Here is a 22,790-nt window from a genome sequence, read left to right as displayed (position 1 = left end):
AAGTCTGCAGAGATCAAGGAATTTGCCCAATCCACACAGCTAATATGGGTTCAGCCACAATTTAGACCTTAATTTTCCCCATTCCAGAGTACTGACACTGACTGCTATAGCTGTCCATGTACCACAATGTGTGATCAGCACCTGGGCAAAGAAAATAAAATCCTGGGTGCTCTTGAACTGGTAATGGTAAACCAGGCTGGCCTTGAGTTGACAAAGATTCTCCTGCCTCTGCTTCCCTTTGTCCTGGGACTACAGGCCTGAAGAAGCCACCGTTCTCTATTGTGGTTTTTAGACCTTGCCTCTTTCAACGTCTTCTTTCTATTGCAGGTACAGGGTACATTGATAACGTGACCCTGGTTTCAGCCCGCCCTGTCTCTGGAGCCCCAGCCCCTTGGGTTGAACGTTGTGTATGCCCTGCTGGGTACAAGGGACAATTCTGCCAGGAATGTGCTTCTGGTTACAAAAGAGATTCGGCAAGATTGGGGCCTTTTGGCGCCTGTGTTCCCTGTAACTGCCAAGGGGGAGGGGCCTGTGATCCAGACACGGGTGAGTGAAGTGACACCTGGACCAGGTGTCCCCCGGTAGAGGCGGAGGAGTGGGTCTCCCGGAGAAGCAAGGACTGAGGAGGAAATATCATACCTGAATTCGCTTAGGGGATGGAGAAATAATGGGGAGCGTGGGACCAAGGTCGAGGGAGCCAGAGGTGGTGATAGGACACTTGACCTCTTTTCATTATGGAAATGCCGTAGGATTGTGAGTGAAAGGTGCCAGGTTACAGGAAATGACCGTCATGCTCCGTACAAGGTGGGGGGATTGGTGTTGGGTTGCAGGAATTGTGTGGGGAGATCAAAGGCAATGCAGGCTTTAAATGAAGGTGGTGACCAAACGATGTGACCATGAAGGATAGGGGAACAGTGCTATGCTACGGCCAGTGAGGATGTGTGTGTCTAACTGAATGTGACGGGTAAGGCTGAGATCCAAGGTGGTGGCCATGTTTCTGTCTGGTTCAAGGGTGAGGATGAATGTCTGTCAGCGTTCAGATGCTGAGGGAGGCTCTGGGAAGGCTGGGGCCTCTGTAAACTGATCCCCACATTCCATCTACACTGACAGAACTATGTCAGCAGTCATTTCTTTCTTCTACACTCCAGGAGATTGCTACTCTGGAGACGAGAATCCTGACATTGAGTGTGCTGACTGTCCCATCGGTTTCTACAATGACCCACATGATCCCCGTAGCTGCAAACCATGTCCCTGTCACAATGGGTTCAGCTGTTCAGTGATGCCTGAGACAGAGGAGGTGGTGTGTAACAACTGTCCCCCTGGGGTCACAGGTAGGGCCAACACCCTGCACTCCCTCGGCTTCCTGTCCTGATGCTGTGCACGTGTGCAAATAGCTCCCATTCAGGAGAATTTCTGGGGAGTAATAGTTGCTTCAGGTTAATATAAATGTGCACATTCTAGAGATAGGTGTATGCGGTGTCTGAGCTGTGACTGGGATTGACCACGGGCTGGTGCGGTTATGGAGGAAAAAGCATAGTGCTGGCTTGTTGACAGTCATGTGCATTTCTTTAGGGAATGAAAGCTTCAGACCAACTACATAGTCATAGTTCCCCTGCCCCTCCAGGAGCTGCTGTAGCCCAAGCTGGCCTTGAACTTAGTATGTGAGAATGACCTTAAATGTCTTTTGAAGAAAAATATTTATTTGTTTTTAATTATGTGTATGGGGGTGGTCTGTGCACATGAGTGCAGGTGCCCACGAGGTTAACAGAAGTCATAGGATGCCCTGAAGCTAGTCATAAGTAGTTGTGACAATCTCATGTGGATGCTGGGAACCAAAGTTAGGTCCTCTATGAGAGCCGAAAGTGCTGTTAACCACTGAGCCACTCTCCAGCCCTGACCTTGAGTTCTTGATCTCTTGCCTCTACCTCCCAAATGCTGGGAGTATAGGTGCTTGCCACCGTATCTGCTTTTGGGCAATCCTGGGAGATCAAACCCAGAGTTTTGTGCGTGCTGGGCCAGTAATCTACCCTCAGAGTACATTCCTAGATCTGGTTATGTTCAAGTAACCTAGGGTAAGAAGGAAGACAGTTACGTCTGCAATCTGAAAAACTAAGCACTCTGCAGCAGTCTCGGTGTCACTGAAATGCCACTGCCTCTGTATTCCTGCCGGCTTCTACCCACAAGCTAATTAAGCCTCTTTGTGGCGCTTAATGAAGTCAATCTGTGGTGACCATGACCATAAAGTGGCAGTCTCTACCCCTGCCATGCTCATCTGTTCCTTAGGGTACTGTGCCAGGAGCCTGGGATTGATGCAAGTTTTAGTTAGGGTTTCATTGCTGTGAAGAGACACCATGACCACAGCAACTCTTATAAAGGAAAACATTTAGTTGGAGCTGGCTTACAGTTTCAGAGGATTAGTCCATTATCATCAAGGCAGAAAGCATGGTAGCATCCAGGCAGACATGGTGCTGGAGAGGTAGCTGAGAGTTCCACATCTGGATCTGTAGGCTGCAGGAAGAGACAGTGACACATTGAGCTTGGTTTGAGCCTCTGAAACCTCAAAGCCCACCCACAGTGACACACTTCCTCCAACAAAGCCACACCCACTCCAACAAGGCCACACCTCCTAATATCACCACTCCCTATGAGCCTATGGGTTATTTTCATTCAAACTACCACCGTGCATCTGCCGGCTTCTTCTACCAAGTGCCTTAGGCCTCTTTCTGGTCCTGCTGCCCGTGGGGAACAATCTGGTGTGGGCTGACCCCATGTTCTTTTCTTCCTTCCCAGGTGCCCGCTGTGAGCTCTGTGCTGATGGCTTCTTTGGGGATCCCTTTGGGGAACGTGGCCCAGTGAGACCTTGTCAACGCTGCCAATGCAACAACAACGTGGACCCCAGTGCCTCTGGGAACTGTGACCAGTTGACAGGCAGATGCTTGAAATGTATCTACAACACAGCCGGTGTCTACTGTGACCAGTGCAAAGCAGGATACTTTGGAGACCCATTGGCTCCCAACCCAGCAGACAAGTGTCGAGGTAGACTATACCCTTAGACAAATTATGCACCCCTAGCTCTTTCTCTCGGTATATGTATGTGTGTGCATGCATGTGTGTGTGTGTGTGTGTGTATGTGTGTGTACACATGCACATGTGTAAGGACATATGAGCTTGCTTGAATCTATACATGGAAGCAAAGGCAAGGACAGCTAATATCATGAGGCAACTAGTTCTATGACCAGACCGGCTCCTGAACAGTCTGTACTATTCATTCACATGCCACATAAGACCAGCCTCCCCTGCACCGGCTTCTGAAAGCAGCATTAGAAACTCTCAAATGGTTAAACCTGGGTGGGAAAAGTTAAAAAAAAAAAAAAAAAAAAAGGTCAGGTTTACATTCCTGAGTGAAAGAGCAGATAAGTGGGGGCACATCCTGCCCAACCCCAAGGCAGGTAGGCAGAAAAGAAGCTGCCAGACCTGTCACCAGAGAGCAATAAATGACTCACCACTGAGCCGGAACAAACCCAGGAGGGGAGGAGTCTGGTTGTAAAGCCGTTGAAGAGACCCTCTCGGGACTTCGGTGTGATTACGAAGGTAACCGCAGAAGGTTCTTGTACTGACTATTTTTGTGTCAACTTGACACAGCTGGAGTTATCACAGAGAAAGGAGCTTCAGTTGAGGAAATGCCTCCAAGAGATCCAACTGTAAGGCATTTTCTCAATCAGTGATCAAGGGGGAAAGGCCCCTTGTGGGTGGGACCATTCCTGGGCTGGTAGTCTTGGGTTCTATAAGAGAGTAGGCTGAGCAAGCCAGGGAGGCAAGCCAGTAAAGAACATCCCTCCATGGCCTCTGCATCAGCTCCTGCTTTCTGACCTGCTTGAGTTCCAGTCCTGACTTCCTCTGGTGATGAACAGCAGTATGGAAGTGTAAGCCGAATAAACCCTTTCCTCCCCAACTTGCTTCTTGGTCATGATGTTTGTGCAGGAATAGAAACCCTGACTAAGACAGTTCTCCTGAGGAGATTCAGCTTCAAAGAGGCTTTCGTAGGGGGGCTGCTAAGGGCTGCTTCAGATCCGAACCCGAGTGTGCAGGTGTGTCCCCTCAGCTCAGCCTTAAAGTGCAGGGCCACCGTTAGCCCCTAAACATGGACACACTGAGGCCCCAGATGACTCTGGTGTGTGGCTGCTATCAGGTCCTGACACCAGAATGTCTACCTAGAGATGCTTCGAGGTCCCCTGTGACCAGGTGGGGTGGTTCATGCCTGCAATCCCAGCACTCCTGAGGCTAAGGCAGGATAATCCTGAGTTAGAGGCTAGCCTGAGCGACTGAGCGAGACCTTTTTTTTTTTAAGTAAACAAACACATAGTACATAAATGAAAACTCTTTCGTTGTTTTAGATTTCATTAAAATTAGACAAGCTCCTTTACTCTGCTATGAGCAGCTGCCGTTGCCTGCAGTTGGCACCTCAGGACTAAAGTAGCGGTGCTGACTAAGTCTTACTCCTGCGGAGTTCATACACTAAAAAGGAGAGGCGTGGGAGCTATGTGCAGGTAACGGCAGAGCACTTAGCTCCGAGAGCAGTGTGGGATCTTCAGAGTAGCATCTCTCCCACTGGTACATCCTTGTCTCCGGAACAGAACCTGGCACACAGGAGGGCCACTGCCTCCCCTCCTTACCTTCCCTGCAGTGGGAAGTAAGGAACCCTGGCTCTTCTGAGTTCTCATGGCAGCTTCTTTTCATTTGGTCTAGGATCTGAGCAAACCCTCTGAGCTCACATTCCTCAGCTAGAAAACAGAAGACGCTGTTTACAGCTGGCTTAAAATAGGCCAGAAAAAAAAAATGCACCTTATAAGCAAAATCAGGGTGCCAGCGAAGTACCCAGTAGGCTTTTGGCATGATGAGAGGAGAAAGATGATAAGTTTCCTGGCACCTCTGCATTCGAGCGCACACACATAGATCATGCTTGTGAGGTTCCCTGGGCTGGCTTCTATAGGAATGTGCTCGAGGCCACAGCGGAGGGGTGATGGATCTGACACAGCCTCAGGGTTCTCTTGCCTAGCTGTACCTCCCATTCTGGGTCAAGTTGGGTGGGAATACACCATTTATCTGCCTCTTATCTCTAGCTTGCAACTGCAGCCCCATGGGCTCGGAGCCTGGAGAGTGTCGAGGTGATGGCAGCTGTGTTTGCAAGCCAGGCTTTGGCGGCCTCAACTGTGAGCACGCAGCCCTAACCAGTTGTCCTGCTTGCTACAATCAAGTGAAGATTCAGGTATGCCACCTTCTCCAGCCCCCAGCCACAGGCAATCAGACTCTGAGTGGTTCTCTGCCCTGGTTCTGTCACAGGTCTGGAACCCCCATATATCCTGGGGATGGGCCTGGGGATGGGTATTGACATAGATATAGATATGGAGATATAGATAGATATAGATAGATAAATATATGTGTGTGTATGTATATATATGTGTGTGTCTGTGTGTGTATATATGTATATATGTGTATATATGTGTGTGTGTATATATATATATATATATATATATATATATATATCTGTGGAGAGAAAGAGAGATGATAGTTCAGTGGTTAGAAGCAATCCTGAAAACCCTGAGTTCAATTCCCAGACCCCATGTAAAGGCTGTAGGAGTGAACCACCCCCCTGATGTCCTCTGACATCCAGGAGTATACCCTGCCACGTGTATACATGCACACACATATGCGCATCTACACACGTACATGCATGTGCACCCACACACGCACATACACAATAAAAAACTTTAACGTATACTAAAATAGTGTGTATAATAATTTTGTGGTAAGTTTACCTTCTCATCTACACCATTTTTAGTATCCTCTGGAAGATCCAGTCTCACTTAGACTCGTGACAACTTAGTGAATCTGGGGGTGAGGGGGAGCATTCTAGATTCAGTTTTTAAGGGTTAATGTCTGAAAGTACTTGTGATCTTTCTAAGTGTCCTGGCCCATGGAACTGGGAGTGTAGCTCATGATCCCCAGAGTCTGAATCAAGTCCTCTTTTGGTCATGGTGTTAATCACAGCAACGGAGAACAAATTAGGACAGGGCTGCCATGCACTGCTTCCCAGCTGGGTCCCCTCCCACCGTTACTTACACATAAGATGTCTTTATAAACCAAGTTCCAGAGCTGATGGTGGTGACTCGGGTGTCACCCCAGAATGCAGGTGTCTGAGACTGTTGCCCAGAGTTCCAGGCAAGCCTGGGCTAACTAGTAAGCCCCAGATCAGAGATCAGCCTGGGCTACAGAGTGAGATCTTGTCTCAGAAAATAAAATGGTAAAACTCAACTTTAAACTTAAGAGATGAGTGTACTTGATGTTCTTAATTACTAATCATTCTTTTCTAGGTGGGACAATAAGGGGAAATTGAACTTCATATGTAGAACACTCTCAATCTGGTTTTTACTTATTTTTTTAAATATATAGGGGTATCTTGCTGGCACGTATGTCTGTGCACTTCGTGTGTGCCTGGTGCCCACAGAGATCCAAAGGACGCACCAGGTCCTTTAGAACTGGAGTTAGAGATGATTGTGAGCCACTGTGTGGGTCTAGGAACTGAACCTGGGTCCTCTTTAGGAACAATGAGTGCTCTAAACCACTGAGCAATCTCCTCAGACCCTCAATCTTTTTTTTTTTTTTTTTTTCTAACCTACTTAATAGCCTTTGGAAGGCTAGTTTGAGACAGGGCCTCATGTAGCTCACACTGCCCTCACACGTACCATAGAGCCTGAGGCTGACTTTGAACCCATGATCCTCTTGCTTCTGCCCCTCCCTCCCCCCAATGCCAAGATTACAGGTGTTTGCCATCACACATCTTGCTAAATATCATATATTTTATTTTCATTTTATGTAGTGTTAAGAACTGAACCTTGTGTCTGCTGGGCAAGCACTTGAACACTGGGCTAGATCTCTAGTCCCCCAGTAGCCTTTCTAGAAGTGTCTAGGTGCCAGGCTCTGTTCTTAGCACTTACAAATAGCAACTCCTTCAGCACAAAGAATAGCCATGTGAACAGTATGTTTTTATTGCCGCTGTTTAAGATTAGAAGATGATTTCCCAAGGTCACTGGTTAAAGCAGCGGGCCAGAATCCTCACTCAGCCGGTCTAGCTCAAGAGTCTAGATTTGAACCACCGCAACGAACCAAGCATGCCAAGCTATTGACCCTTCTACCTGCTGCATCCCTGGAGCTGAATGGTGTGGTCTCCCCCCCCCCGCCCCCTTCTGATTCCTTTCCTGTGTGCTTTCAGATGGACCAGTTTACCCAGCAGCTCCAGAGCCTGGAGGCCCTGGTTTCAAAGGCTCAGGGTGGTGGTGGTGGTGGTACAGTCCCCAGTGGGGAGCTGGAAGGCAGGATGCAGCAGGCTGAGCAGGCCCTTCGAGACATTCTAAGAGAAGCTCAGATTTCAGAAGGTGAGGAGGCCAACTGCTTATCAGCTAGGAGATTCATGCCCTAGAAAGAACTGTGATTCTGGGTCATCTTTATGGTCTTTATGGCCGTCATCTCTGTGGTCTCTGCAGCCAGCACTTGCCTGGGTGGAGGTGTTGTCTATTATATTCTCCTGGCACCTGAATGACAGGGTGAAAAACTGTCACAAATATTTGTCACTGACATTTTTCTCATTTAATCTCTAAGTCAAGTCTTCAGCTTTGCGGGTTAACTCGGTCATTCTGCATCTGTCTTGTTTTTCTCCTCGTGTGCAGGGGCAATGAGAGCCCTTGGCTTCCAGCTGGCCAAGGCAAGGAGCCAAGAGAACAACTACAAGACCCGCCTGGATGACCTCAAGATGACTGCGGAAAGGATCCGGGCCCTGAGCAGTCAGCATCAGAACCGAGTTCAGGATACGAGCAGACTCATCTCTCAGATGCGCCTGAGTCTGGCAGAAAGCGAAGCTTCCTTGCAGAACACTGTATGTTTGCCTAGTTAGCGTGTCCATTTATTGTGGCCATGTTGAATCTCACTACTGCCCCACAGGTCTCACTGGCTGACTCTCTGTCCCTGGATTTCTTGATTGACCTGGCAGGTAGCTGGGCTTTTCTTCTTTGTCACAGGCTTGTCTATGCCTTGTGTCCTTGGCCACCTGCAGTTTCCCATGGAACTGCATTATACATCCCTCTATAGTTGATTTCTCTCTAGCCACCCTTTCACAATAGACAGAATCCTGCCTTCCCTCTTATCTGTAGAATTTAACTTAGCTTATATTTGTATTCTCAGCCCCTAGTATAGTATGTGGCTGTTATATTTGTCTGCCGCATAAGAAAAAAAAAAGACAACTGAATTAATGAATGAATAAAATGGAGGAGAGGAATGGGTCTGATGGAAGCTGAAGGACATGGGACTGAAAGTGAGAGAGTGAACTTGTGCCCATATAACCGGCACACACACCTTGAGTAGTTCAAGGTGCAATAGGAGAGGGAGACATGATTGAGCCCCTTGTATTTATGAGTTTGAAGGCTATAGAGTGGCCAGGCCTAGTGGCAAAAACGCCTATGATCCCAGCACTCTGGAGGCCCAGGTGGAAGCACAGCAAGTTCAAGGTCAGTCTCCTCTATACAGTGAGCTCCTGACTCAAACCAACCCAAACAAACAGCAAGGATAATAGGAAGAATAATAAGTAGAGAGGAATAGAGGAATTGGGCTGAGTTTGGTGAAGGCAGGCGGACCACTCAGAGGCCAGCCTAGGATATAAGAAACCCTGATTCAAACACAAGAGCAATGAATTAAACTAAAAAGGAAATCGAAAGATAATCAGCTAGTAGTAAAGAAATCACATTAAAAGTGTTTTGGGGGGCTGGCAAGATGGCTCAGTGGTTAAGAGTGCCGTCTGTTCTTCCAAAGGTCCCGAGTTCAAATCCCAGCAACCATATGGTGGCTCACAACCATCCGTAATGAAATCTGGTGCCCTCTTCTGGAGTATCTGAGGACAGCTACAGTGTACTTACATATAATAAATAAAGAAAGAAATCTTTTAAAGAAAAATGTTTTTGATTCCCCATTTAAAAAGTGTTTATTGTAAAAAAAAATTTTTTTTTGTAAACCCCCCATGGTCCAGTTACCATTATTACTGTTGTTAAAACTTGCTACATCAGTCTGGGGAAAGGGCTCAGTGAGTGTATCGCTTACAAGCCAGCTGTGATGGTGCATGCCCACAGCCCCAGTACTGTACATGGGGACAGAGTCAGGAGGGTCCCAGGGAATCACTGGCCAGCCCTCTAGCCCAAATGACAAGTTCCAAGTATCTCAAAAAAATCAGGTAAAGAGTAAAAAAGAAAGGCATCCAAGATGTATATACAGACAAATATGCATTCACAGACACCCTTTAAGCACATACACATACATGCATGTGCACCCTCGAGCACACACACACACACCCTCAAGCACACACACACTCTTGAGCACACACGCATATACCTTGAGAGATATATAGTGTATTTTTTGAGGCTAGCCTCAATATCACCATCTTCCTGCATCTGCCTCCAAAGTATTACAAGTGAGCAGCACCAAGTCAGAGAAAGAAATAGAGATAGATATAGGTATAGGTATAGATATAGATATAGATATAGATATACTTTTAGATTCATCCATTTTACAAAGACTTCTCTTGAAATTGGATACCTACTTTGTTCTTGCCAGAGCAAGCTTCTTCTGGGTGATCTTGGTGACAGGGACCTTTGTTATGCCAGGGTCTGGACTTTTGTGGTGGCTAGTGAGAATCCTTCTGGCACTTCTGTTTAGGCTCCAGAACCAAATGCAAATGTTAACCTACTCCCTTTATTCCCTAGAATATCCATTCCTCTGAGCACTACGCGGGGCCGAATGGGTTTAAAAGTCTGGCTCAGGAGGCTACAAGATTGGCAGACAGGTAAACAGCAGCAGTGTTTGACACCCCTGCTCCAGGCAAGACTCAGGAGCATTCAGGACTTGCCCCCCTGCAGGCCCCTCTGCAGCCCTCCCCTGCCTTGAAGCCGCTTTGAAGCACTTGGCTTTCAGGGAATGGCAGGGACAGAGCGTCCACAGGGCTGTTTGGCAGGAACTGATGAAAGTGTTCCCTTCCAGCTTTCTCTCTGACTCACAGAGGGCTTTAAACGGCTGCGTTAGATGGGAGTCTTCTGGCCTTGTGAAGTGAATCAGCCTCTGGAAACGGGTGTCTGCAGCTTTCAGGGACTCCACAACTCCCACACCAGGCCTGAGAACAAGTAGCAACGAGTTGTTTGCTTGCTTATGGGGGCCAGAGTGTACAAAAGGACCTTCCCCCTGGAAACCGGCTCTGCAGGACCTCACAGATGACAGGCAGCTAGCTCCCTTGGTCCTGGCTCCTCACTATAAATCCTACCACATTCAAAAGCTTTGGCTGGCAGGGTGGCAGGCTCTGCTAATCTCGGGTGGAATCCAGTCTGCAGAGGGGCTGCCTCCTGAGGCCCTGGCTTTTGTTATCTTAAAGCTACTTCCTAGAACCAGGAGATCAGAAGGCTACGGGAGATTTTTACTGACAGATTTTTGCCTCCATAGTTGCAGGCCCACTCTAAAGCTGTATCCAGGGTAAGGAGTAAGGAGGTGGACTCTGGATGTATAAAACCTCTGGGGTTCTGCTTGCGGGAAAACAGCTTATAAGCAAAATAGTCTGTCACTCTGAACTGACCACCACCAGCTACCCTCACCATACCTTCTCTGAGAATGGCTTAAATGGAAATGACCACAGAAGGGTAGCACTGTGAGGCTGAGAGCATCTGCTTCTCTCTCGGTTGTTCCTCCAACCCCATGCTTTCAAGTCAGTTTAGTCTGGCTTTCACAAGTCAAACTGCATCCTTTATTCTTTCCTGCAAGAAAGATGGATGTTACTAACCTGTGCTGATCTTTCTACGAAAACCCTAATTCTTTATCTTTAATGTCTTCAGCCACGCTGAGTCAGCTCACGCAATGAAGCAACTGGCAAGGGAAACTGAGGACTATTCCAAGCAAGCACTTTCGTTGGCCCGCAAGGCTCTGAGTGGAGGAGGCGGAAGCGGCGTCTTGGACAGCTCCGTGGTACAAGGTCTTATGGGAAAGTATGTTCAACGTGTCCTCATCTGGGGAGCCATAAAAGCTGACAGCTCCCAGTGTATAGTGCAAACCACACTTGAGAGGCACGTGAAACTATACATTAGTAATAAGAAGGAGGTTTGTGTGGAGTCGCTATGGTGGGTTTCTGCTCTTCAGGATGGGGTCCCGGATGAAAGCTACCAAGAATAAGACCTGCTTTAAGAGACAGCAAGTGAGACTTAGAAGGCTGTAAGAAGGTACAACTGACTACTGTGCTGGGAAATGGCTGGTAACCCAGGATAAAAATAAGTACAGCACACCTAAATACAGGGTGATGGTTCACGTACCTACCAGATCTCACCTGGCAGGTTCCATGTGTCCGCAGAGAGGGGATATGGCGGTCTGCACAGCGTACACACATGAACTACCAAAGCACAGTGTAGACGTTGGCCTGCCAAATCAGGTTGCAGCCTTTTGTGCTAGCCTGCTGCTGGCCCACAGGCTTCTCAGTAGGATTGGCATGGAGAAGCTCTAGGAAGGCCAAGTGAAAGTGACTGGAGAGGAGCGCAATGTGGGAAGCACCGGTGGCCAACCTGCTGGTACCGTCGTTTGCTATTTGGATGCAGGTCTTGTTTGAACTATAACTGGCCACAAAACTTTGAGGGTCATGAAGGGAGCCGTGGATGGAGGCTTGTCTATCCTCGTAGTGCCTAGCGATTCCCTGGTTATGCCTCGGAAAGCAAATTCACTGCAGAAGTACATGGGAAGCACAGCATGGGTCAGACCATTCCAGGCGACATGTGTTGCCTAGTGGGGGAAGATCAGGATGCTCCTAAGAAAGAGTTCTCTCAGTACACAAAGAACTCTGGAGCTCCAGACGTGACAGGGAGGCGATGGCGAATACTGCTCAAGCTGCAACCCAAGAGGATCCAGCCTAAGAGACAAAGCCTAAGAGAGATGTGAGGAGGAGGCGGTGGAACCATCACAGATCAGGGTGCTTAGAAGAGGGCAAGCTCCCTTGGAGCTCAGGAACAGGCTGCAGAGAACTAAAGCAATTATTGACATCATCATAATAGTAATAATAATAATATAACAGCAACAACAGCATAGGCAAGAGGATGGGTGTTACTTTGGGGAAAGTATTTTTAAGACTAGGAAAAGAAAGGTTATGGTGTCTAAGTAAAACTTGCATTCTGACTGAGACATGACAACACAGGGAGAGATGGTCTCCCTCCAGCTTATGAAGGCTATAGAAAGCCATCTGACAGGGCCAGCGACAGGAAAATAGCACTTAGATGATCAGCAGTTGGGAAGCTTGAGTTGAATTTTTCTGACCAAACCTATACACAAACACACGCACATGTACACACTGCCTGAGGAGGATGGGGAGAGGGACTGTGAGGCACTAAGTCGCCAGCTTCTGGTTGACCTCCAACTCACAGAGACCTACTTGTCTCTGCCTCCTAAACACTTTGATAATCATGCCTCCTGGCCCAACTACATATTTTTAAAAACAACAAGATGAATTTTATATATACATATATAGTTTGTATTTGTAATCCTAGTTCTTGGAGGCAGGAGTGCAGTAAGTTTCAGACCTGTCAAAGCTATATCATAAGGTCTTGTTTTCCCCCTCCATTATTGCTATTATTATTATCATTATTATTATTATTAACCATTCACTTTTTCTCCCCACAGATTAGAGAAAACCAAGTCCCTGACCCAGCAGCTGTCAAGGGAGGGCACCCAAGCCGACATTGAAGCTGATAGGTCTTATCAGCACAGTCTCCGCCTCCTGGATTCAGCCTCTCAGCTTCAGGGAGTCAGTGATCTGTCCTTTCAGGTGAGGCCTCTGATCCTGTGTGCATGCCGCCCGGACAAACGGCCACGGAAACTTTCTTCTCTATAGATTGCAGAACAAGGTTCAACCTTACAGCTTCTTCTTCACAATGGCTGTGCCAGTCAGTGTCACATTACTCATTGCTTATTAGGGGAAAGAGGTTCTTTTCTTTAGTGTTTCAGACGGTTAAAGGCACAGTACCTGCGTTGGCTCTGTCCTGCTAAGGGCGGCAGAGTCTCCGGAGGACAGAGGAAATGATCGGCGAGTGTGCACAATGCCTTTAGAGCTCACATGGTCTAGAGGCCTCCTACACCCCACAAAGGCTTCCCATCACACACATACACACATACCCCAGCACCCATGTCAACCAGCACGTGGCTGATAGCCCGTATTTAAAACCTAGCATGGACTTTGGGCTTGGTGTTAGGAAGAGACAGGTGCTTCCTGTCATCTGTTGTCTAGACTCTGAAAGGGAAAATGACTTGCATGTTTAATCTTGAACCCCTTAGTCAAGGAAAGTTTTATGCCTCCCCCCCCAGTTCTGGAGACCCTCAAATTGAATTTTAATGGAGTTCGATACATCCATTTGATACTGCTAAGAAGAAGACTTTTGCTATCAAAAAGCTTGCTTTTTTTTTCTGCCATCAATCTCCTAGCTATTGCAACCTTGTTGGATTAAGTTCACCTGCAAACCCAACAGCTAAAGACCCTCACAGTGATCTCCGTAGAGATATGTTCTGTGAATAGATAAAGCATTTGTTTTTAACAATTTTTTTTTAAAGACCAGAGACAAAGTTTACTGTATTCTTGGGAGTTGTACTGCCTGTCTTTCCTTGGCACCCTGTCTCATTTCTGGTAGGCTTTGGGCCTTTAGGGCCAGTGTCTGCTTTCTTGGCTTCTTAAGGCTGCCAGTATTTTCAAATGGTGACAGCAGGTCCTGAAGCCAGTGTGGTGACGTGTGAGCAGACAGTCACACTCATTTGTAACTTTGTGTCCACAGGTGGAAGCAAAGAGGATCAGACAAAAGGCTGATTCTCTCTCAAACCTGGTGACCAGACAAACAGATGCATTCACACGTGTGCGAAACAATCTGGGGAACTGGGAAAAAGAAACACGGCAGCTCTTACAGACTGGAAAGGATAGGAGACAGGTACCTTCTGTTAATCACTCGCTCAGCCAATAAGCACGCACTGAATGCCAACTGTATGGGTGGAAATAGCCAGAGCCACAACCAGAAACCCTTCGAAGGTCATGATGCCACTGGTTACAGAGGGAGTAACCAAGACTGGAGTTTTGATGGAATTAACCCCACCCATTGAGTCAGCATTTGAACCTAGGAAGAGAACCCAGGTCTTGTAGGTCTCATTTTAGTCCAAGTCTGTCCATCTTAGATTCAGGAACTAGCTAGTGTTTAAGATTGTGATTTGCAAAACTATCCCTGCCCCTTAGGGTGGAAAGAGTTGGAGACTTTCCTCTAAAAGACATATATTACAAAGTTTGTTCCTGATCAGATACTAGAGGGCTCTGCTCCAGCACCCCTAGACTGCGGTGAGTCACAGCACAGCACTCTGGTGTCACGGAAAAGTTGTGTCAGGGTGATTTTGCTAGCAGGAATGCACTCATTCTGATCTTGTTCTATTTACAGACTTCAGATCAGCTGCTTTCCCGTGCCAACCTTGCTAAAAACAGAGCCCAAGAAGCGCTAAGTATGGGCAATGCCACTTTTTATGAAGTTGAGAACATCCTGAAGAACCTCCGAGGTTAGTGCTGTGTGATCCAGATTTAAAGGGACACTCGTGATTCATTTAAATGCTCCTTTGCCTCCTTAAATGGTGGGTGTATTTGGGTTATTAATAGGTGCTTAGTCACTACCTTACTAAGGTAATGATGATCTCATTAGTACTTGACCTAGGTGGTGGAAGTCATTCCACCTAAGTGCCAGGAGTCCTGAGTTCTGACCCTCACTGGGCCCTAGGACCAGCTCAAGCTCTCTGCATGACCTTTCTAGATCCCTGTGTCCTCCTTAAGGGGACCAGGTGATCTCTAGGGTCCTTCATACCAGTATGTCACAACTGTGTTGATATTCTCCTTTCCTTGGGTGGCTTGGTTGCTTCCAATATGCCTGCTCTGAGGTAATGACTTGTGACTCCCAGGGAGTCTGAGGTGTATCTTGAAGATACTTGGTTTAATTCAGCATTATTCACTAGCAAACAAAAGGGAATCATTTCTAAAGACTTAGGATTCTCTTCATAGAAAGTTCCTCTATACCTACTGCAACCACACCCCAGCTCTGCAACCACACCCCACTTTCTGTGACGACACCCCACTTTCTGTGACGACACCCCACTTTCTGTGACGACATCCCACTTTCTGTGACGACACCCCACTTTCTGTGACGACACCCCCAGCTCTGCTCTTTGGCTTCAGGCTTGGACTTAAGTCTTCAGTCTTTAAAGAGAGTCACCTGTTCTTTGTCTACTTTGGATGTTGATATCCTTGCAGTGGTGGGGACCTAGGGCAAGCTGACAGCTCCCTCAGTGGCTCCTTTGAGACCTTTTTCTCTTGGGAAAGAAAGGCTAATCCCAGCTGCAGCATCTCACCCCTAGCTAGTAATCGGTCCCTTTCAGGGATTTTCCTCAGAACACCAGGCTCTCTCATTCAGTTGTCTCTGTGGCATTTTTTTTTTCTTTTCTCTTCTTTTTTCTTCATTCTAGAGTTTGATCTGCAGGTTGAAGACAGAAAAGCAGAGGCTGAAGAGGCCATGAAGAGACTCTCCTCTATTAGCCAGAAGGTTGCAGATGCCAGTGACAAGACCCAGCAAGCAGAAACGGCCCTGGGGAGCGCCGCTGCTGACACCCAACGGGCAAAGAACGCAGCTAGGGAGGCCCTGGAGATCAGCAGTGAGATAGAGCAGGTAAAGAAAAATGGATATACAGGCTGTCCCAGGCAGTGCCCAACACAGCCCTGTTCCAGGGAGAGAGAGTTTCAGCTCAGTTCAGCCCCTATGGCTCAGAGTCCTGGAGAGGGCACAGCAGTCTCGCTCTACACGCCCACCCCTGCTGGATGGATTCTGTCACTGGCTAGCAGCCAATACACCATATTCCGTGTTCCTTTGAACAGCACTGTGGAGAATACCCAGAGTTGTTTACTATGAAGATTTCTAAGGCTGCTATCAGAAAATACTTGGAAAAATAGAAGTTACTTTTGCACCATTCAGGAGGTTAGAATGAGAAATTAGTCGCCCAGGGCTCCACTTCTCCTGACAGCTTCAGGGAGAATTCTTCCTTTCCTCTTGCCAGCTGCAGAGGAGGGCAGTCAATCCTGGTCTTCCGTGGTGCATAGCTTTATTCGTCCACTCCCTGCTTGTGTGATCCCCGGAGTCCTCTGTCATCTCTTCCTTTCTCTATCCTCCTTCCTCCTTCTTCTTTCCCCTTCTCGTCTTCTTCTTCTTCCCATCTTCCTCTCCTTCTCCTTCATCTTCAAGACATGGTCTCACTATGTAGCCCAGGCTGGCCACTATATTCATATCTCAGTCTTATCTTATAAGAAGATATCAGTCTCACTGAATTAAGGGTCCAGTGTAACTTCATTGTAGCTAATTACATCTGCAACAGTCAGTTTTCAAATAAGGTCATCTTCTGAGTTGAGAGAGGTGTGTAAGGCACCAAAGACTCCATCCACCATGTCTTTGTTCGTGCTGGTAAGCTCTCTCCCGCTGAGAAGCATCCCTAGCCCTTAGGACTTCAACATGAGTTTTAGGATGTAAATTTAACTTGTAACAATTGACATCAGCGTTTTGATTCTGGATATGAAATCCCCGTGCTCTAGAGCCTTCTATAACCTTTGTCTCAGCTGGGCCTATTTTAGTCTGTCCGGCACTGTGCGTGCTTGGTGCTAGGGATGGAGATAAGAGCATTCAAGAGAACTGAGGTCCAGCTCTGCCATGCCTAGAGCTCCAGCGAAGGAATGCTTCTCCGCTGAAAGCGACCTCTTTCCTGCTTACTTAAGGATTTCTAGGGAGCTGGTGCCACTCCAGGAAGTCAAGAGGTCTTGGGCATCTAGACTATTCGACCTCACTTTTAAGACTGCTTGGTAACCTACAAACTATAATTTCTAACAATTCCCCTTGAGGGCAGTTTTATAAACCTTCCTTTATATGGCATCTAGCATAAAGATACCTGCAACTGTTTAATTGTAGCTTATTGATAAAGGCATTGATGAACTTTTTCCCTGCAAAGACAAAATCCCACCACTACAGTTAACTCCAGGTCTGTATTCCAAGTACAACTGTCTTGGGGAAATCCTTGTAAAGTTGTTCCAAAGACCAGGTGAGTCTTTGGACTAAAGCCCGTGAGTGTCAGAGAATGATGTTTCTTGCCCTCTGGGTTTGTTCGAATGCTTTCCCGATTGCGTTAGAAATTTTCTAGGCACTGAACTGAAAGAGAACCAGTGTTTTCGCACTGACCCTCCTAGTCTCTAGAGAGCTAACCTAGAACTAACTTGCTTGAGGGCCAGCCTGGAGAAGGGTGTGTCCTGAAGTCTGACTCTCTCATTGTCCATCTGACTTGCTCCATCTGAGCCAGGCACAGATTTTTTTTTTTCTCCAATTGTCCTTGAGATGTTTTGAGCCTCACCCTCCCTTTCCTCACATCCTGGCTCCTTGTATTCTCTCAGGAGATAGGGAGTCTGAACTTGGAAGCCAATGTGACAGCAGATGGGGCCTTGGCCATGGAGAAGGGACTGGCCACTCTGAAGAGCGAGATGAGAGAGATGGAGGGGGAGCTGGCCAGGAAGGAGCTGGAGTTTGACACGGATAAGGACGCGGTGCAGCTGGTGAGTGCAGGCGTCTTTCCATGTGCGCTCTCTTTAGTTGCCAAGACAAAAATAACCTCTCAGAACACCTTTGTACTCACTTGTCCTCAGGTGATTACTGAAGCCCAGCAAGCTGATGCCAGAGCCACGAGTGCTGGAGTTACCATCCAAGACACGCTCAACACATTGGACGGCATCCTACACCTCATAGGTCTGTAGAGCATCCACAGCTTTCCAGCCCAGGGTCTGTCCCCAGAGGACTTGACATTCTTAGTCCGGATGTGTGGGGATCTCAACTTTCCCTGAGACCATCTGGAAGTCTGCTTTGTCTCAGGGCCCAGACACTTGGGCCAGGTTGCTTTACATTTTCCATCTTACCATGTCTAAGATGAGTCACTGAGCACTTGTATCTGGGAGTGAAGGGCTGTGAGTCAGAGCACTGGGTGTGTTCCAGGAAATTCCCAGAAGTCTGGTCAGCTTGAGGGTCCTGGTCTTGAGCCTGAGGGGTCCCCGGGGCAGTCTTAAGGAGGAGAGTAACCACATCACTGCACCAGAGAGAAGTTATGGAGTGGGGGGCTTAGAGGCAAAGAAGGCCATGTGGGAACTGTTGGAAACAGACAGGAGCCAGTTATGAGGCAGAACAAGTGGGGAGGGAAAGGTTTGAGCAATGGGCTGCCTTGGTCTGAAGGACCATCTGCTAAATCTGATGATGTTCCTCCCTAAACAAACCTATACCTGTTATGACCAACTGGGAAAAGAGGAGCCTCCTGGATAAGTAACCTGGAGGAAATGTGCAAAGAGCGGGAGATTCATGGATTTTAGGATAGGATAGATTTACTAGCACAGTACAGCAGGGAATCGGGTTTCCCTATAGTTATTACCCAAAGAAAACTGCTGTTAATTAAAAGTCTAACTCTGGGGGCTGCAGAACTGGCTCATTGGCCAACAACATTTGTTCTTTCTTCCAGAGGAAAATCCCCTTTACCTTCCCAGGACTCAGGTTGGGCATCTGTAACTCCACACCAGGGGCATCTAATACCCTCTCTGGCTTCCATGGGCACCTGAACTCATATAGAACATGAACACACACACATGCATGTATATGCCCACATAAATACTTGTTTAAAAAGTTGAAGTCTAAAGTTAATAGTTAATAGGGGGCCCTCATCAACGGAGACTCCAGTGGGTAGGGACTAGGAGCTGGGTCACGTATTCCCATGACATCCAGGAGAAGCCTCAGCTATGCCTCACTGGTTCAGTAGAACAATTGCAATGCCTGACTGCCTCATGGAGGATTATCACTGACAGGCCAGTATTGTCTGTGCTGTTACACTAATGGGTCTATTTGTGATCCAGTAAGCCCCAGAGAGTAAAATGTCCTCTAAAGATGAAAGATAAGATCTCCCCAGTTAAGATTTTAGCAGCATGGGCTAGCATTCTAAAGAATGGTAATGAAATTAATGGGGCCTTTAAAGGGAACATGAGTGGGAGGGAGGGTGGTAGGAAGTGCTAACCATTTACTACCTGTCAGGGACTGTGCCAGGAGCTCTCAGGGCATGACCATTTAAGTCTTGTTAGCATTTGGGGAGATGGGTTTTATTATTGTGCTTCACATGGGGGTAAACCAAGGATGCACAGCACCCAGTAAACAGTGGGGCGGGGCTTCCCCTGAGATCCGTGTCTCCCTCCTTGTTCCTGTCCTGTTCTCTTCCTGAATGTGGCTTCCCGTACACATTACTTCACTCCCAAGCTCACTCATTTGCTGTGCTGGGACACAACCCCTAATTCTTGAAGTTTTCCCTGAAGGGTCCATCGGGTCAGTATTTTTCACTGTGGTATAACTTCTACTTTAGGCAGTCTCTTGAGTTTGGGGGTAATAGCTCATTAAGTGCGCTCAGTATAATAAGCTCAGTATAATAAGCTCAAATCCTAGAATTGACTCTCACAAGTTTTCCTCTGGCCTTTGTACATGTTCTGTGGCATATGTACACACACACACATCAGGAGGAGGCAAATCCTATCACTGAGGCTCAGACACATGAGGCAGCCCGACCTTGAGTGTGAACCCACTGGGAAGTACTTAATCTACTTGAACTAAATGTATATGACCTGGTACTCTCATGTTGACATTGGTTTTATAGAGTGTACAGGTAGAAATGCCATGGCATTTGTTATAAATGGAATGAGCAGACATGGAGCCAGAATGAAGTCATGCCTCTTTCCCTAGCAGCTGGAATCCATCCTCCAAAGAGCTAAGGACACCCTGGCCTTTGTAAACCCTGTGGCTCAGCCTATTTCTAAAGGTCTCCTAATATAAAACAGCAAGATACTTCCTCGGGGTGATACAGAAAGTCTGTTTGGAGTTAGTTTAGATCCCAGGGGTGAGCTATGCTAGACCTCAGACAACTTTCAGCCCCTTATAACCTTCAGCCTTCTCAGCTCACCGATCCGTTATCTCAACCAAATAGAACTCGGAACTTCATTGGCTACACTATGGAGCTTAGTCTTGAACTAGGCTGTTCATAGCACAGACGCAGGCCTCATGTTCTTAGGAAGATTTCTACTTCATTCTTAATTGAAAGTGAGGCCATCTCAGTGTATGGCAAGCTGTTTTCTCTGGGCAGAGTTTGTTAGGATCTCAGAAGGGCCGGTGCATGTGTTCCTCGAGGTCTCGAGACAGCTTGTCTCTACTAACATCCTTCTTGTTCCCTAAAACAGACCAGCCTGGCAGTGTGGATGAAAAAGGGATGATGCTATTAGAACAAGAGCTTTTCCAAGCCAAGACCCAGATCAACAGTCGACTTCGGCCCTTGATGTCTGACCTGGAGGAGAGGGTGCGTCGGCAGAGGAACCACCTCCATCTGCTGGAGACCAGCATAGATGGAATTCTAGCTGATGTGAAGAACCTAGAGAACATTCGAGACAACCTGCCCCCAGGCTGCTACAATACTCAAGCTCTTGAGCAACAGTGAAGTTGTCATAGAGATTTGTCCACTGTGGTGAAAGGACACAGACCTCAGGGGTCAGGAGCCATCTCGTGTGGATGGGCTGGGCTCAGGCTATCTGAACACATTTAATGGGTTTGTTCAGGTCTATTGGACCTGATTCCATCCCTGAGACCATGGGCGGGTGGATGTCTTCCTGTACCAATATAATACTGTTTGCTTCCTGGTGCTGGCAGTGAGGCAGATAGCGTTGAGTATGAGATTGATCAAGGACCAACAAATGCTGAGCTCAGAACAGTGACAAACTGAATTCTGGGATATAGAAAGTCCTGCTGCTATGTCAGGACAAGAGATCTAATCCCGCTGTGGCCAGTAAAGTACTCTTGCTTCACCCACTAGATGTTTTTGTCCACCACATTTCCTCCAGTGCCCACCCAATACATGAGTATGTCCTCCACTTCATGCTGAGTGCAGAGAGCAGTGATGGGTATAGACCTGGAAATCTGGTCCATGTGGAGCAGTGGTGCCCGCTGCCACCCCTCACCTTCATGCTCTCGGCCTGAGTGTGACAGCCTTTCTCCTAATGGTGCGAACAACTCAGAGGCTATATTTTTTATGAAAGCATCTTTTACCAGCCAAGCAATCATTGGGAAAGTATTTCCTTTGAGTTTCAAAGTGATATAAGAAAATGTGTCCTGGGCACTAAAGGAAGTGGAGTTATCTAAAAGATATATTCATCATAATCCAGTCTTCTTTGGAAACACTAAAACTCATATACATCTGTGTATTGTATCTTATTTTCTCTTTCTCCCTAAATCAGGGATAATCCAACCTTCTAACATATATTTATTGAGTCACTACTGTGTGCCAGGGGTGAATGGATCAGTATGGACAGTCTCTACTCTCATGGAGTTGAGTGTCTAGTGAGAAGAACAAATATTAGAATAAGTAAATGGAAACTCCCATGCCTTGTTCATCTCATGTGATATTTATTGCAGTCACCCACCCTTTGGTTTGAAACCTCTTTTCTTAATAATGTGTTGCAAGACATTCCCATGAGGGTACTTGAGTTAGGGCAAAGTTGAGATCGCTCTGAGTTGTACACATTTCTCTATGTTCCAGCTGTCTCTCCACCCCTTCCCACAACACACTGTTGCCACAGACGGTTGCATCAGGGCAATACCAGTGGGAATTGCTGAAGGAACCGAGGCACTGGGACCTCAGTTTGGAAGACCTGTACTGTCTCACCTCTGTATCTCCTTGTCTTTTCATGGATGTGTATTAAATAAAGAAGGAGTGTTAGATGCTGGGGCTGAGTTTCTGATTTTATTAAACTCTTAGTTGGGGGTGGAAGGATGGGGAGTGAACATCCCACCCTGAGGTTGACAGCTCTAGACTTAACATCTTCAATCCCTCAGAGCACTACTTTGCCCTTTCCAACTATGAGAACATCTCTTAAGATTTAGATGATGCTGTATCCTACGCATGAATAATTATCCTAGAGTAACCCAAACTGGGTGGAGGTGATAATTAATATTCTTGCCCTTTTCAGCTACCATAAAATAAAGGTAAAATGCAGTTCATGGTATATATATATGTGGTGCCTTCCAATAAATTACAATTCAGTAAGTTAAGGCCTCAATTGTTTTTTACCCAAGGAGATGAGAAAAGGATTGTGCTTTGTCCTCAGTGACCCCTAAGTTATGGGAGGTCTGACGACTTGGTCCTTTGTGGAAGTAGTCTGATAATTCTATCTGGGAATACTCAGTTCCGTGGCTTACAAGCTTCCTGCAGTAATTTAAGCCCTGCCATTTTTAATATATGACTTCTAGGACTGCCTTGGGAGGGGGAGGAAGAGAAAGAACAGGATGACACATGGGAAGCCGTTGTAGGCCAGGATTATTATCATTTGCAAAGGGTTCCTTAAAAGGAAGCCATTTTTCAGTGGCAAATCTACACCATGAAAGGGGGTACACGCTGCTGGTTAGCTATGTCTCGGCAATCATAGATTCTCCACTGGATGGATAGTTACAGAAGTTATGAGTGTGGGTCAGTTGGTGGAGTTCCTACCTAGCATGAAAAATGCCCCGGATCTGGTCCCCAGCACCAAATAAAACAACAGGCTATGGTCACACAGCTGAAATTCCAGGACT

General features: G+C 47.1%; 1 protein-coding gene and 1 pseudogene across 1 annotated transcript in view; both read left to right on the top strand.

The window, feature by feature from the left end:
• The window catches only part of Lamc2 (laminin subunit gamma 2), a 62,206-nt gene extending 40,278 nt beyond the window's left edge, over window positions 1-21,928 (top strand). The window contains exons 9-23 of the mRNA XM_021170094.2: window positions 328-546; window positions 1,149-1,331; window positions 2,791-3,036; window positions 5,121-5,266; window positions 7,271-7,433; window positions 7,725-7,930; window positions 9,804-9,883; window positions 10,917-11,066; window positions 12,739-12,883; window positions 13,881-14,030; window positions 14,526-14,640; window positions 15,595-15,794; window positions 17,555-17,713; window positions 17,804-17,903; window positions 20,411-21,928. Of these exons, the coding sequence (XP_021025753.1) occupies window positions 328-546; window positions 1,149-1,331; window positions 2,791-3,036; window positions 5,121-5,266; window positions 7,271-7,433; window positions 7,725-7,930; window positions 9,804-9,883; window positions 10,917-11,066; window positions 12,739-12,883; window positions 13,881-14,030; window positions 14,526-14,640; window positions 15,595-15,794; window positions 17,555-17,713; window positions 17,804-17,903; window positions 20,411-20,664 (2,516 nt within the window). The 3' untranslated portion in view covers window positions 20,665-21,928. The remainder of the gene's footprint in view (window positions 1-327; window positions 547-1,148; window positions 1,332-2,790; window positions 3,037-5,120; window positions 5,267-7,270; window positions 7,434-7,724; window positions 7,931-9,803; window positions 9,884-10,916; window positions 11,067-12,738; window positions 12,884-13,880; window positions 14,031-14,525; window positions 14,641-15,594; window positions 15,795-17,554; window positions 17,714-17,803; window positions 17,904-20,410) is intronic.
• LOC147006167 (large ribosomal subunit protein uL18 pseudogene) lies at window positions 11,219-12,090 on the top strand (annotated as a pseudogene).
• Window positions 21,929-22,790: the final 862 nt, after the last annotated feature.

This window comes from Mus caroli, unplaced genomic scaffold (genome assembly GCF_978045245.1).
Source record: "Mus caroli unplaced genomic scaffold, Mus_caroli_1 scaffold_1, whole genome shotgun sequence".
NCBI lineage: Eukaryota > Metazoa > Chordata > Mammalia > Rodentia > Muridae > Mus > Mus caroli.
Note: the sequence above shows the minus strand (reverse complement) of the source record. Positions and strands in the feature narration are given on the sequence as shown.